The sequence below is a fragment of the Bombus terrestris genome, chromosome 4, assembly GCF_910591885.1.
Source record: "Bombus terrestris chromosome 4, iyBomTerr1.2, whole genome shotgun sequence".
Lineage (NCBI taxonomy): Eukaryota > Metazoa > Arthropoda > Insecta > Hymenoptera > Apidae > Bombus > Bombus terrestris.
Genome location: NC_063272.1, coordinates 13,364,389 through 13,381,223, shown reverse-complemented (window position 1 = coordinate 13,381,223; position 16,835 = coordinate 13,364,389). Strand labels below are relative to the sequence as shown.

Here is a 16,835-nt window from a genome sequence, read left to right as displayed (position 1 = left end):
AACGCTCGCTCCTGGTCGTAGACAATTTTATCTTTTCCCTCGCTTTTTTTTTTCTTCTACTTGGTTAATTCGTGTTCTCGAAATATCATCCCTTAATTCTGTGCTCGTGCTATTTCAAGCTACGAACGTGGTAGCATGTTACTCGATGTTATTTTATCTCGTCGTAGAAGTAGAGAAATCAACGCGTATTCGTGAGAAACAATCGCATTTACCGATACTTGTAAACGCTTGAACATTATGCCGAGCAAGAGGGCAAATTTCACGTATTCCACGAAATACTAGCACGAATAGGGTGGAACAAAGTAATTCAGCCGTAGGTAGGACAACGGCTGCAGCAGCCGTTTCTACGGCGGTGGAACACAGTAGTAGAACATGGAGGAACATCTTTCTTTCTCCGTTTGCAATTAGAATCCCCAAACCGAGTAATTCTGCCCGCGCAGGGTGGTCCGTGTGGATGAGTTGCGGGTGCACGAGTTTCGGAACGGCGAAGTCGCATCGGGGGAGCCGAGCACAGGCCTCCCCGAGTCCCTGCGATAACGTTACAAGTCGGAAAGTAAGTTCGTAACGTGTCGGGGCCGCTCCAGCCGGAGCGACAACGATCCCCGAGATATCGCGGGAATTATGATCCCCTGGAGATACGAGTCGGCCTCAGAAATGGGGATAGAAATGGTTTCTCGCGTAACTTTCGCGACATCTGCCTTCGGACTTTCCCGGCTAAATAAATTCGCTCGTTTTCCGATAACGCGAAACCCATCTTCTTTCGAACTGTCCTTCGATCTCTATGCGCGGAGAATCACTGACGCGTAAAATCAATTACATATAGGTTAAATAAAAGAGAGATTTAGTTTATTTGGTATATAGGTTTTTATCATCGGAATGAGACTTTGGCAAGATTGTTTATTGCGAGATACGTGGAAGGATCGAGTGATTGAGATTAAGGGATGAAAAATGGGTATGAGGGTGTCCGCGTAGTTTATTCAGGGAGAATATATATCAATTGCGTAAAAGTCCGGGAGACTATTTCGTGTAATTTCATAACTACACCCTTGGGAAATATTTCCACATAGTGTTAGTGCATAGAAACGAATCTCTAAATATTTTCTTCGTGTAGCTCTGCTTGTTCGTAGTTTCCCGTTGGTTCTAAAGCTTGTTAGAAACACATCGATAAATAAAACATCGAATTAACTACTTTCATATTCTTACCTTTTCACATCTCGCGGGATATTATAATAAAAATTTCTACAATATTGCGCAACTTTTTCCCTGGATGAAGTGAAAATGGTAATATCCCGAGGATTATAATCAGATTCGATTTTTCGAAATATCGCACGCGCGATACATCTTCAACGACTCCTGATGGTATTACGTTGCATTATATTCAGCTCGAAAGTGACACTGAGCCGACAGCGAATCATCGATCTTCGATTACCGTGTCTCTGTCGAATTAGTCGGCTTATAGCGAGCGCGTTTTCAGGTTTGCGTTCTTTTTCCAACTTAGCGCTAGTTTTCATTCATTCCGCTTTCCCCCGCATGAAAATCCTCCCTCCTATCCCCTCCTCGCCGCTTTCTGCCGGCAATAAATTAATTCCCTTCGCGCAACGTCTGTCCGACACCCTGCGAAACATCGTGGCCTGTCCCCGCTGGTGGATGGATTGTGCGCTGCGTTGACGGAAGGGACGTCGAACGCGCTTAAAATTGATGGTTAATTCAAAACCACCGCAGGGCTGCGACTGAATTTGACCGAGGCAAATAACAGGGGGACCAGGTTGATTCGCGGCCTGCAGCTGTAAACACGAATAATGGAGAGTACCGATTGGTAAATTGTGTGCTCCGGGTCGTCAGGGCTGGTTGCGAGCGCGCAACCCACTCTCTCCCTCTTTCTCTCTCTCCCGCTCCCTCACTCTCTTCCTCTTCATCCGCTTCGTCTATCCACTAGCGTTTCCCTGGCCTCTGTTATTCCTCTTCATCCCTCGTTTACTCCATCGTTGTAACCTTTTTCTCTCGTTTTTCCTACTCTTCTCTCTAATTTTTTTTTTTTTTGCGTCTATGTTTCTCGATTGGTGAACCCAACATGGTCCACGTATGGTATCTCCAGGCACGCAGACAGTGCGGACAGCGCACGTTTCGAACGGACACGCGTTTCAACTCGAACCAACGACGATTCTTTTTGCTTTTGTCGAAACGGTTGCAACGGGTTGTCATCGATAGCGGGGTCGGAGTTGTTTCCGGGTGAACGATAAGCGTACCGTTAAAAGCTCTCGGAGATATTTATAAAGTATCCCGCGGCATCTTTTCCCGTTCGCCGCGATATCGAGTAGCGGATCGATCGGTATATTGCATGAATTATTCATCGAGTCGTTGGCTATTGTATCGGGCACGGTTGTTAAAGTTGAGGATAGAAAAAACACCGAACGTTCTGCGTCACCGGTGACTTGCTGTGCCGTGGTAAATGGAAACGCGAGCAAGTAAACGCGCAGGAAGTGGAAAGTCGTTTGGTTGTATAATATGATGCGACTGGGTTATTACGATCTTGTCCTTTCTGCCTGAAAAATTTACGTTATTTCGTCTATTCCGTTAGTGTTATTCATTTATTGCCTCTGTTATTTCAAATTTTTCCGCCGCTGCTGAAATTTCATTTTGCCAAAGAACGATAGGAATTTTTTCCAACCGGTGTTTAAGCAAACAAAAACAAAACAGGAATCAACAACGAATGTTCAATGAAAATAAAAAGCAGAACAATTGCGCCAGTAACGTTATCGATGCAACGTGACAATGCGTCGGTGCCAACGAAAGTTAAATTTTCCAATTGTTATAAATCTTAATCCACTCAATGTTAATCGCGATGGCCCGTTTCTGTTACAGGTACAGTAAAAATGCCAAGAAGCTTTCGAAAGCTTTCAAAGATCGACCAAATACTCCGTTAGAAACAGCAGTATGGTGGACAGAATACGTTGGTCGGGGAAATGGTTCTCCATACATCAGGAGCGAGGCAGCGAACATGTCCTGGTGTCAACGCAATCTCATCGATGTCATGGTTACATTAGCAGTCCTTGCCTTGCTCAGCCTCTATGTTTCATACAGAATATTGAAATGCATTCTGACCAGAGGCATGAAGAGACAGGACCAGAAGAACGGAGCAATGTCGAAGAAGAGAGATTGATGGCCATGCCGTTGCAAGTTCCAAGACGACGAATAGCATAAAAAATGAATAAGATAGGACCGATGTTTTCGAAAGTGTACGATGGAACAAAGAGATGACGAAGTTCACGAGACATATACATACATACCTCGCATCCATATACCCTTGATTTAACGCGGCTAGGAATGTTGCATGGCAAAATTTTCCTGCAGCTTTCGTTAAAACAACGGGTCGATCATGCTTGAAGCGAATTCCGACACGGTGTACCGACAATAGCCAATCACAGAGTTCTTTTATTCGAGCTGCCGTCGGTCGATAAATTAAATCATCAGCGTCCGAGAGCGCGTGTTCGTAATTCTGATTACATCGCTCGAGAGGCGGAAGACTGTGGCAATTTTCGCAGACGCTCGGCTCTCTGTGCTCTTCTTACTTGAACAACTGTAGCTATTGAAACAAGGACCGAGGATAGTAGAAATAGAAGGCTGTGACTAAAGACAGACAGCGTTACGAAAAAAAAGGCGACCTTAAGGAGAAACCCGGAAGAATTCGGGGAAAGAAGTAAGAGAGGAAAGAAGAAGAGAGGAAGGAAGGAGGAGAGCGAGAGAGGAAACCAGCTTTGCGGGCATTACTGGGTATTTCCCAGGTGGCCGAGTCACTGACTGCGTCAACTGGCTTTGGCTCTCGCAACAACGGCAAAGGGAACAACGCAAGGAGAACGACGAGGCTTTACTGCGTCGAAGAGGACGGTTGAAGCTGCGCGTTCATGGATGGAGGCAACAGTCCCGGGGAACCAACGGTGTACTCGACTACGCGGAATATACAGCTCGACGTTAGACGAGCTTGCTTAAAGAAGAAGGAGGACGAGTCAGCGAGGACAACAAAGATGGATCACGTCTAACATCGGCGGATTAAACGGGACTGGATGGATGTTCGCTTCTATTCGCCCGCGTCTCAGTTTTCCCTTCACCGGTTTCAGCCTCTTTCCACGTCGCGGATTTTCGCATGAGTGCCCGAGCAGCATAAGACACGTGGGATCGGCTCATGAAGATACAAACGAGACGATAAACGCGAAGAGGTTCTCTCTCGTCTTTTACGAGATAAGCGTCTGGATAAGTCGACGTCGTGATCGTGCCGGTTCCTAACTCTTATCGGAATATTCGATAAAAACGTATCTCTTTAAAACAGCTTATGACGAACTGTTTTTCATTCGTTTGCTTCTGTTAGAAAATAAAATTTTAAGAAGGATTTTACGAAGGACAAAACAATAGACAGATTATTCGGATAGCGAGTATATCGTGGATGGAATTCTGTAGTTACATGGATTGTTGGCCAGATTATCGAGGAATATTATAATAGATCGTTAAATGCTTTCTCTCTGTCCATCTCTGGAAACTACTAATGCATCGGAACAGAGTTCTGTGGTGCTTTCAGCCGCAACCGGATCCCCTGTTTCAACGGGGAGGACGGATTGTTTCGTACTTGCGCCAGATTGTGTCAAATATTTACTTGACAAAGTTTGCGCGGGCACAGCCGCAAAATGCGTCGCGAAACATTATTCCACTGAAAAGTGTATACGCGGATTCCTACGGGGTGACCTACAGTTTGTCGAGATGAGTTTGAAAAAGAACAGGTCGGGAGATAGAAAATACGCGTGTATTCCCAGTCGTTGCGGCTTTCGCGTTGTGTAGCTTCTTTTTTCTCATCGTTGTCCCACGTTTCGTAAGCTTTTGTAGTCGAAAAGCGACTCGAAAACCGAACGAAACGAAACGATTGTCAATGGATGTTGAAGATTGAAACTTCGTTTCGCGCGAAGAAATAAAATTCCTTGCATAGCTGTGCCCGACCGCGGTTGTTATTTTTCGGTGGTCAAAAATTCCAGTATTTAAAGAGTGAAGAGGGAAAACTCGGCGTTTCGCTGTCGGTAGCGTGCTCGGTCAGACGATAATATTTATTGATGACGAGACCGGATCCGTTGCGATGAAAGTTCGAAGGATCAGCTTCAAAGGGGAACTTTTCTTGGAGCAGTCTCTTTGGACAGATAGAAAGCTTTTAAAAAAGCGATTCGAGACGTGGACCGAGGGTCGAAGGGGGCGCGAACGCGCGCGGACTGGAGGAAAACGTACTTCCGGCGATACGGTACTTTTTCTATGGCGCGGCGTAATGGAATGTAAAGTTCCCGATTAAATTGCGTCTTTAAGCGATCCTCACCAGTGAGATATTTTTTGTGAAAATATAGCCAAAGTAACCGAGAAATATCGTTGGCACTGTGTCTTCGGTCGATCCACCATCGGCGTTGTTCGCGAACTTAGAAAGCCCATTAACCGTTCGAAACACAACGGGAAAGCGAGATCGTTTCCCTGCGAGACATGTTGTTATAGAAAATACTTTTTCAAGTTATTTTATCATCGGAATACGGTCGTTGCGTACTACGATGGTGCACGGGAGAAGTTCAATGGTTCCTCTGTCTCGTAGACTTTGAACGATCTATCTTAGATACATTGATTGCAGTTTGTGTGTGCGACTTTCTATTTGTTATCTTGTTACATTTATAATTGTTAATATTTCAGACTTGTTTACTTATATTTTTGTGTTTTTTATTACAACATCCAGCACTGGGAAGTTCGGTGTACCATCTATGGTACACGAAATACGTTAAAACACTCTGGTCTCGGGTCGAAGCGTCGAAACGCGAGCACGATTCTCGTATGAATGGAATTCGAAGAAAGGATGGTGCGTTCCTGTAATGCGTTCAAGGGGATGAAAACTCGGGGATAAGCCCCGAGTTTGTGTCGCGTCATTTCGCGCTCGCTTTAACTTCGTTGATTGAATCATGAACGGGTCCCGCCCCATTCCTTGCATCGAGTCTTCCTTCGAAGGATATTCTCTCCCGCACAGGTTGGAACACGGGAGCAGGTCAAATGGAACAGGATTTGACTGTTGCTCGTGAACGTAAATAGGCCGTACGTAATTTTGATCCAGTTGTGTTCGTTACAAAATGGACGACAGAGCAACAAAGATATAATTGTAGTCGTCGAGACATTAAGAGAATCGACAAAGCTTTTTAGAAAATGGATAGAATAAGCATTTTCGTTATTTAGTCAGGTGGAATATTCAAAAGAATCTGATGAAATTATATGGAAACGTTAAAAATTATTTCTCCCGGATTGGTATTTCCATGTAAGCCGGCTTCGTTAGCGAGCTCTCATCTGCTTCATTTTTTATCCGTCGCCGCAAAATTCCGGAGTATCGATGTTTCTCATCGAGGAAAAGTCTGAAATTCGTAAAAATTCACGAGAAAGAGCTGCCACGCGATAAACATGAGAGGCGCACCGTGATGCGCGTTTTTGAGTTTCAGTATCTATCCCTCGCGGGCTAGGAGCATTTTTTTTTAAGTTTCTGTATTTTCCGCCTTTCGAATGGGACTGCGTTTAAAAAGCTGGCATCCGAATGCGCTTGATGTTTACTCGTGTTTTCGTTCCCGAACTATAAAACCGGGCTCCATATTTTACCAGTTAAGTCACAGTTCAAACGTATTCTTTCATCGTGATTTCAGTTCAGGCGATCTGCTCTGTGTGCGTGTGCCTAGATCCGTGCGTGTTGTGTGCGCACGTGTGGATGGGTGTGCAGTGTGCATTTCGTGGAAATGCGCAAGATTCAGCAAGAATCCGGATTTAATTAAGCTAATTAAATTCCAGATGCGCGTGCGTTCTACTTTGCTGCTACCGTGGGTCAGCGTGAATAATACGTATCAACGAAATTAACCGGAAGCAAAGGGCGTTTCCATTCGCGGGACAATAGAATGGTATAATATTCGAGGGAGAGAGTGATATTTATTCATATTTTTTAATAGGATTCCACCCGAGCGGCGCGGCGGCTAGAGTAGAATTCCAATATTTACGCGACCGGTAATCTAATTTAAATGTAATTCCTTCCGAGCTTTACGTCCCAGTTTAAACATTTACTTCCTGTTTGCTGAACTGTTTGGTGAACCCCTGGAGCCTAGTTCATCTTCCATCCACGTAGAAAACTTTTTCAATTAGGCCAACGTTTTCCTTTAATTTCGCTGATTGACTGTGTCGTCTTTGCAGCCGATGTACATCGTCTTCTATTTTTCTTAGAAAATCATCTTACGACGTCTACGTTGCTTCTCCATTTCGAAGAAGAACGAATCCATTTTCTTAATGACCAGAAAGCCAGACAAGAAGCTTGCCGTGCTTCCAAGATGCTTTTTTCTTGTCTATTGAAATGTAAATCCTTATCCCATGGGAGGTATAACTGGCGCGCGCTATATAGCAGAACCAAGTCGATACCCGTCATTGATATATCATTGTTTCTTCGCAACTTCAATTTCCTTCTAATCGGTGATTATTCTTCGGCTAGCAACAACGTCTACGTAGAAACAATTTATTCAAAACTAAGGGTTCGATTTGGTCAGTTTTCAAGAAATTATCGAGTGGAGAGATCGCTGAGCGGATGATTTCGCGTCGAGGAATTAGCCGTCTGGCTAGTGGCAACAGGTGCCTTTCGACGCAGAGATCGCCGAACGCGATTCGTTTCCGACGTGCTCGTACATAAGGATAAAGGGAAAGAAGGTGAGACTCGAAAGCCGCGTATGTGGCGATGATCGACCAGACTTTGAGTCACGTTCACAAATAATTTGCGAAAATAGTTGGTGTGAATAAGGGAGTGGTACAGCGAGGGCCGCAAACGTTTCTTAAAGGTATTAGAGGCAACGTCTCGCGGAAATTTAGTTCGTTAACCGGAGGCCGAACGACTCTCGACCGAGCCACACTTTCGAGGAGCCTCGTTCGAGAGCCAGACAGAGTTCCAAGTACTCACGTCGATCTCATCAAGGAACGTTTGTAGAGCGAGTAAGCTACTGCGGCCAGCGAGACCGAGACCACACGTTACTCATGGCTCCTCGAAAAGGACTTGGTCGTTTTCACCCTTTCCCCTACCTTCAACCCCGTTTCCTCGACGACCCACAGCAGGCCACCGGCTCCCTTTCCATTGAGACTGTTTATTCGAGAAACGGCACTTCGGAACGAGACCAAAGGAACAAGGGGGCGGAGGAGCGTACTTTGCCGAAAGGAGATGGTGGCCAAAATGAGGGGACGAAGGAGACGGTATTAGAGGTCGAGCAGTCGGACTCTGTGTGAAGAACTCCCTCTTCGTGTTCGCCTCTCTCTTCGTGTTGGTTGGTTGTTAGCGTCGAATGGAGAAGTTACAGATTGCCTTGGAAAGAGTCGCGTGCAAACTCCTCGTCCTCTCGTTTCTTTCCTCTCTTTTCATCCCGTATTCTTCCGTCTTTGGTTGGCTGCTGTTTCATCCTCCAATTCTCCTGGTTAGGGTATAATTTGCGGTACGCGTTAAAGCACCTCTGCTTCTCACTCTATGGAGCAACTTTATGTCGGTAGATTAGCTCCTCCAGCTTGCCAAGCGAAATTCCGCCATTCGGCTCTTTATTTTGCCTTCCTTCGTGAGACACAGGACAAACGATCGTCATTGCAGAGGAGTATGACTTTCTCCGCGATGCTTATACTTGGCTGATCCCTGCCGCGAATAATAACGCGAGACGGTGCTCCTCGTTCTCGCGATATTCCTGCTAATGCAGGATCCTCCCTATTGGCAACGTCTAACTTTCGACTTCGCAATTTCAACTTTTCAATGATCTTCGCATAATTCTTAATTCTTTAATGTTTCAAGAGATTGGAATTTAAGTTTTCTTGGCCAAGGTATATATATATGTAGAAAGATGAAAGGTTGGGGTAGTCATTTAACGATTGAAGCTATGGGGCTGTCGAGAGAGAGCTCAGAGAGCTCAGAAAGGTCTCCAAATGACTCGACTACCCTCGAAACTGTAAAGTCGGATTCATCGTTGACCTAAGCCTGGACTAGAAGACTGACCGACTGAAAGTATGACGTAGTATGAAACGTGAAAAGTATTCCCTGAAGTTTCTCTCGTATTTACAACACGATTCAATTCACTTGCAGAAGAAAATTTACTTTGTTCGAGCTTAATGTTCGCACCAAACATATGCAGTAGCGGAGAAAAGTTTAAGACGACTACCTTTCCGACATCGCACCATATTATATATAGAACATATACCAATTACATATACACTCACACTTTATCTACGAACGACCACCAGATATTTAAAACATGAACAATACTTGAGAGGTCAAGTATGAAACGATTCGATGCTGTATTTGCTTACAAATATATTAGCTTAAGACGAACATTCGAACACGGTAGTGTTTCGAATTAATCGAACAATGATTAGTTTATTGAACATGACATATTAAATTTATAATAATAGTTGCTAAATTTAAGTGATAATCATGAGTACAGCCAGTGATCTACGTCCAGAAGATAGGAGAATCGTTACATCACTATGCAAGAAGAAAAAGACACCTTGTAAGCAGACGTGTTACCTATAACTTTAGGACGAAATGGACGCTATTAAGACGTATCAAGAAACAACCAGTGCATGCACCGTTTATTCGAAAAGGATCATTTTCGGATTGCTACTGATTTTTCAGAAGGATCTAATACTTAGCCGTAAAAATCGAAAGCTGGGAATTGCTTTCGCTGAAGCACGCGATCACTGGACGGTACTAGATCTGTGAAAAGTGTTGTTTTCCGATGAAATTTAATAGGGTATAATAGAGAAGAATTTAATAGCCATATCTGTATAATACAACGCTATGATTTATTGGAAGGGTGGCTGTCTTAAACTTTTGACCGCTGCTACAAAATATACAGCAATGGGTTAACTAGAAGGCATCTCACACTCGATGTGATCCATGGAGAAAATCCAGGGAGTAAAAGATCTAGAAAAGCCGGGCGAAAAGAAAATGGTAAGAGGGCGATGCGTTTCAGCGCTTATAGGCGTCTAAGACGCTTACTTCGGCCAGCGACTAGCTCGATATCTTCGATACCAGAAATAGCCGCGGGCTCGAGTCCGAAGAATCGATTTCAGAGCCCTGCTGACACAGGGGATTTAACGACATTTCGAAAAATTCTGTGGTCCATTGATCCCAGCGTTACCGGCTTGTCGCACGTCCCATCTACGGGCCGCTGGACGTATCGCTATTTTATCGGTCAGTCAGTAAATTCTTCTTCGGTCTCTCCCGGTCAGTGTATTACACCGAGAGACGTATTCCGATAACTGGGATCTCGGTCGGGAGGGGCCACGTGCACCTCTAAATAAAATATTCTCCGCTGTTATTGACCATCGCTTATCGATGTTTTTCATCGGTTATAAAGTGCCTTCGAATTGGGCAAGTTGCGCTGCTCGTTACACATGCTCGTCGATCCGTCAGTTTTCGTAACTCTTTTGCCCCCCCCCCTCTCTCTCTCTCTGTATTTCTGTATTTTTTTTGAACTGTTCACTTGAGCGTTTTAGAATCTGATTGGTTGTTTCGTTGGATGATCGATAAAAATATATCAGTCACCGTTATTGGTTGGTTGGTATTTTTTTTCAAGGGGAGCCTCTCGTTGTTTTTATCCGTTGCTCGATGATCAATGAGCGAGAATGGTTCTTAATGCGACCGGGACGTTTATCGATTTCGTGCTGTCACTTTGTTGACCTTGAACAGCCTCTGACCAGGGATAATTGACGCTTCAGAGGAGCCGGTGTTTGGTCTTCCAGCCAGTCAGTGGTTTGGGGGATCGTTCAACGAGAGACTATTGTTCTCTGGTCTGGAAAAAAAGGTTGTACAAATTGCGGACGTTTTTCTGGCACGGATAGAGAGGAGGGAGAAATCTTTCGGCGAGTTAAGATCGTGAAACGAGCCGCGATGCATCGGAAAATAATTACTCTTGTTCAAACGAAGTAGAAAGTCACAACGTTTCTAGCGAGTCGACGCGGCGATTGAATCGATCGATTTTCAGAAAAATTACCAGGCGAATTGCGTCTGGCAGTTAGGTCGAACCTCAAATGGCTGATCGGTTCGAGAATGCCCACGGCCATTTCTGTCCCAATTAATATCTACAACATTCCCAGAGTGTCTCTTTTCCCTGGCGAGGAAACAAAAACAAGACATCGGCGAATGTTCGTCGAGTAGAAACGGTTGCGCGAAGTAAGACAAAGAGGAGAGAAAGAAAGAGAGAGAGAGCAAAGACGGCGTGGCATGGTGCGGTGAGAGACGCGTCTAGAAACGTCGGTGGTGCGCTGGATGACGATGGTGGAAGAGACAGTACGCGGCAGCTGTACGCGGCAGCGGAGAAGGTGGAAAAAGAGAGATTCTGCTTCCGGCCACCAGGGAATTACTCGGTCGAACCGCTTCGTCGAGTTGAAAATCGTAGACGAGACACGAGAAGTAAGGCCGAGCCGCGAAGCGTACTCTCTTACGTGTACGTGAAGGGGATGTAGTGGCTGACGGGGAACCGGGAGTCGCGTGTGTATCGGTGGAAACGAGAGAGGAGGACGCACGAAACGAAGAGGAGAACGAAGGAAACACATTCGCGAGAAGGGGTTGGAGGAGAGCCGGGGGTGGTGTTGCAGAGAAAAGGCAGAAGGGTAAGAGGGCGAGGATACAATAAAAGGAGCGTGTCCTTGCTCCGGAGCTAACCTCTTTCTCGTGTCTTTGCCCTTCTGGCTCTTCTATTCCTTCCTCAGACTTTTCCCCTCCTCGCGTTCTCTTGTTCGTCTCTTCTTTTTCATCGTTCCGTTCGATCCTCCTCTCGTCCTCTACGCTCTTTTTCTTCCTTCTTACCTATATCCTACTTTCTTCGTCCTCTCCACCGCCCACGCCACCGTTCTCCTCTCGTCGAACTACGCTGTCCCTTTCTGGCTACACTCCGCCCCAAACTTGAATCCAATTTTCCACATCACATCCCGCAAAAGTTACTCCGCGGCGCTCGGCAGGGCAGAAAGCAGCGCGACGTAGCTACGACGGAACATTTTTATCTTCTCTTTGCTCCGGCCGGAGTAAAACAATTTCGGAACATATTGCCCGCTACGGCTCCGGCCTTCCCCCGATCCAGGACACCCTCTTACCCCGTTTCCTGCTTCGCCCGTTATTTCACTCTCATGGTATAGTAGACGTAATAACGCGTGTACTTCTCGTCGTTTTGCGTCCTTCGACTATGTCCTCTTCGAACCACCCTCGGAAAACCAGTCATCTTTCTCGATGCCTACTAGAAATCGTTTACTCGATTCTTCGATACCTTATACCGGAAGACGTGCAGTCTACCTTCATCGAGAAACAACGGGCTATTATGTCTTCACCACCGTAACATTCCGCCGCGTAAATCACGACAACACGGACTTACGTTCCAGCCTCTTGGTTCGTTGTAAAACGCAACTTAGCTGGTTACACTCCTCGGAAAAGTTTTATAGCCGGCTGCGTTCCGTTTCCAGGACAACTTCGAGGAAGTCTTCCACTTTCTCTCCTTCTATTCCTTTCCCAACTATGCGCGTCGAGGTGGTGTGATCGTAAAAAAGGCTTACGAAGAGAAGCGATATCGTGCGTACCGTGGGACTGCCCTAACCCCTCGCAACCGATTGGCGCAGGTGTTTTAATCGCGCTGTTCGTCGCTGGCATTTGTTTGAACTGTTTTTCTCCAGTACGCCGAGGGAAACAGCGTGTTCCATCATCGGATCATAAAGCGGACGAGAAAATCCCGCTTTACAGCAGCTGCGGATAGAAACGTTCGCAATGTCGTATCTGAGATATTACTATGCGAGTTGGTGGTAAAATAACGAACGTTAACCGGGACCGGACGCGTTAAGTTTTCGACATGGTATAACATACGTTTGTCGATGCGACTGGCTGCCGTTACAAATAACACGCGCGTCGATCGGGAAGTCGTATTCACGGGGAATTAAATGGTGGGACGCTCGCTGACGAAATTACATCTGTTCGTTAAACATTCTTTCCTCGTCCATTCCGTATACTTTACGAGTAATCGTTTTTTCTCCTTTCTTTTTTACGATATTTTTACGCGATAGGAATACGGCCTCCGGATCCGTGGAACGCTTACAGGCGAGTTTTCGCGCGTCGAGGTATTCCATGGAGACGCGCGGTACCATCGCATCGTCGTCGGCGACGACGACGGCGACAACGACGACGATACACCGCGGAGGGAGCGTGAAATTGCCGTCGCCGCGGAATATAAATTAATTTGTTAAGATCTCTCGCTCCACCTCCGTAGCGCCTCCTCCTCGTCGCGTGTTAATGTTTGGCCAACATTACGGCCCATTCCCGAGACGGCAATCCTTTCGCGACCGTATGAAAATTTATGCCGACGATTTTTATTTGAATTAGAATTTACGCTGTGTAGGATCTCATCTCCCAACTGGCCTCGGTTGCGAAACACCGAGCGAAAGCTAAGCGAAATGCCGGCGAAAATTCACGTTTATAAAACGAAATATCTGGAAAACTCGTTACGGAAATGAAAACGTCTCTTTGATATCCGATATCAAGCTGGATTCGATTAATTAAAAGGCACGCTTTTGTGCTCGGGGAAAATATAATGATGTTTCACGCGAGGCATCCGAAGGCACGCTGAAAATTTCCGCCGCTCTTTCCAACACAGTTCTCCTCGATTTCTGCTCTTTTCGAGGACGCATCCGTTAAAAAATCTCTCTCTGCCTATCTTTGTCAAACCGATTTTCCCTTTCTCTCCGCTTCTCTCTCTGTCTCGTTTCGTCGTTCTCCGCATCGTTCCTGTGCTACTCCGTCGCGGTCGGTTGAGATTACGAATGCCGGAGCGGTTTTCTCATTTAAAGTTCACTTCCCTCCGCACTTAATTAACGCGCGGCATCAGAAGCCAGCTTGAATCTGTTTAATTGTCTATTCAATTACGCCGCACGCATTATAGCCTGTCGTATCAACGGCTAGCGTCGACCAGAGGATGCCTTTTAATCGTATTTTCATTTCCTCCCCTTCAAGCGCCTTGCATGTCCTTCCCCTCCCTCTTATTATTAATCCTCCTTTTACTACAGTGGTGAACAGGCATTTTTATTAAAGCATTTCTGCATGGATGAAAAGCTAAGGCTGTGAAACGGTTTCAATCCGAAAATACAATAGCGCTGGACGTATACACAGGCTGGCGAATGTATGCAAACGCTTGTAGAAACCTTCTATGAATATATCACGCGTGTTATACGAAACATTTTGCAATTGCATTAGCACCGCCACGAGATTCGACTATCACGATAAAATCCGTTGAATTTCAAATAAATCTGAAAATACATATATACACGTCCGAAACGTATGTCCCTGTTATTACTTGAGCGATCAGAAAACGTACGTAGGTGGAATTGTTTCTTTCTCTGGCGAAATCGTCCGGCTGTTTGTCGTTTCGGGTAATCGTCGTTAATACGTTGTATTCTTTCGATGTCGTGACTTTTTCGCCCATGGAACAAGAGAGCGTGATCCAGTTCGAAGTATGTGTTTTCCGGAGAGAGGGCAGATACTTATCGAGGCGATTACCGTTATTGCACGAACGTGCCCCTGTACCAGCCAGTGGCATAACCCGAAGAGCTTTTCCGGACTTCAGGCCACTTACAAACTTGCGCGAGACATTTTCAATGGAGATAAATGAAAATGAGTTCCTTCACCCCGGTCGCGATACCGAACAGCGACCAGCCCCCTCCCCCCGCTGTCGTGCTGTTCAATATGTATTAACTGAATATTAAATTTCCTGCGTTCCATCGATACGTTAATATCTACCACGATACCCGGTAATATTGTTCCATAGGAAACAATATTTGATCCACATTCGCGTTGCACGGATGAGAGAAAGGCATCCGGCAACAGCGTCCTTTCGCCATCCAAGAATTCCCAGGCATCATTTGAAAGAACATCGTGGATCTCTTTCACGGTAGAAATCCCTTTTAATTTGTTCCGCTCTGTTCTTTCTCCTCCGCCGTACGCGATATTCTCTTTAATATCGTGATTGTCGTGGCATCCTCGTCGTTCCACGGGAAAAAGAAACGAGCAAGAGACGAAAGGGGAAGGTGAAAGTAAACGACGGGACATGGACGTGGAAGCCATCGGCGGAGTGCGCTAGCGTAGATAAGGTTCGGGTAATTAGAATTGCAAATGGTCCTTTATATCTAATGCGAGATTAAAAGTAATCGTTTAGTAGCGGCTGGCCAATGGAAATATCGGTCGGCGTTCATCGGCCAACCAATATCGTGCCGAATCGATATAACGCCAGGTTTTTGTTACGATTGTCTTTAATTTCCAGCGATATGGCCGCCAAGAGTACGAGAATCTCTTAAATCCTGTCCTATTCACGTCGAAAATGTATTCTTACGATAAAGATGTCCTTAAGCCATCGTATTTCACCTTTCCTATCGCCATATTTTTCCGATCGATTTTCCACCGTGATAGATTTTAGTTTCGAATTTGACGTCAAACCGTGTTATTAAGACTCGAATTGAGTCGCGAACTGAACGAGAAAGATTGCAAACGATATATTACACGCTGATTGACTTCGCGTCTTACCGATTCGGAACCAGAGATCTTTTATAAATGATTTGCCGAGTTCTTCGTGTCCGTTGCACGTATCTAAACTCATTAAACACTCGATAATATCTATGAAAAATAGGGCAAGAAGGAATACGTATGCAAAGGTTTCGTCGGTGTGATGATGCATACGAAAATCCGGTATCGGTCTCGACGTATTCGTCGACATGCTTCAATCTGCTCGTTTCGCGTACGCGAGAAGCGAGCGAGATTACTTCGCGACGCAGGCGAGCAAATATTGGCTCTTATTCGAGTCGGTTATACGGCGCTTATGTACCCTGGGGTTTTCCCCGGCTGTCAAGCCGCTTCCCTCGTGCCCTCGCTACGTTTGAGTGTCCGACTTTCCGGACTCTTTCGTCGATTTTCGTCCTCGGCCGGTCGCGTAATTACGAAATAGGGACGATTTGTTTCGGGCATCGACCTTATCGGAATTTGCTGCGGGTAAACGAGCACCGAGACGTTCCTTAATTCGATTCCTCTTTCGCCTGTCCGTCGTTGCTGAATAGAACTCTTTTAGGGATTCCGGGGCTTGTATTATATCGCAGAGAATCGTTAACGACGCGCAGCTCACGATGACTTTATGCGATCCGATTTAATGTAATTAATGTTCTTTGGAGGAGGGTAAATTGATTGCAATATGAATCGATTTTCTCGCCCTGGTCCCCTCGCTGCTTCAACCGGGCATTCGCCTTTCTTCAAGCTTGATTTAATTACACGCTTTCTCTCGGGAGACTCGCGCGTTTCTTTCTTTTTCCCTTTTCCATCGAACGGTTCCATCGATCGTTTCTTGGCCGTTTGTAGTCGATTCCGGACGAGAAACAGGTCAGCCTTCCCGAGGCCGGCCGGTTGAAAAACTAGAAAGGAACTCGGAATTGCCATGCTCGTGTGCTCCTCGTGTCCTCGCGAGACCAGTTTCGCTGCCCGGACACTGGCAAACTTTGAAAATGTCTTTCCGCTGGACGTCCATACGCGTCGCACCCTCGAGACTTCTTATTTATATAATCAAGAGTTTCGAGATTGTCCCGCTTGTTTTCCCGGAGAAAATTCAACTAGTCTGTTCGATGATTTCTTCAACATAGGAAGCGTGGTCCAGTCGAGTCTAAAGAGACAAGAAGATTGTTTGTTTTGGTCGATGGGATGGAGAATTAAGACGATCGGTTTCTTCTCTGTATCGGCGTTCTGCTTTCTTCAAGAAACATAGGAGATCATT

General features: G+C 45.7%; 1 protein-coding gene across 1 annotated transcript in view; it reads left to right on the top strand.

Annotated features, from left to right (window-relative positions):
* LOC100649407 (UDP-glucosyltransferase 2) overlaps nt 1-5,721 on the top strand; it is a 29,684-nt gene extending 23,963 nt beyond the window's left edge. Inside the window, exon 4 of the mRNA XM_003394931.4 lies at nt 2,863-5,721. Coding sequence (XP_003394979.2) covers nt 2,863-3,160 — 298 coding nt within the window. The 3' untranslated portion in view covers nt 3,161-5,721. The remainder of the gene's footprint in view (nt 1-2,862) is intronic.
* Nucleotides 5,722-16,835: the final 11,114 nt, after the last annotated feature.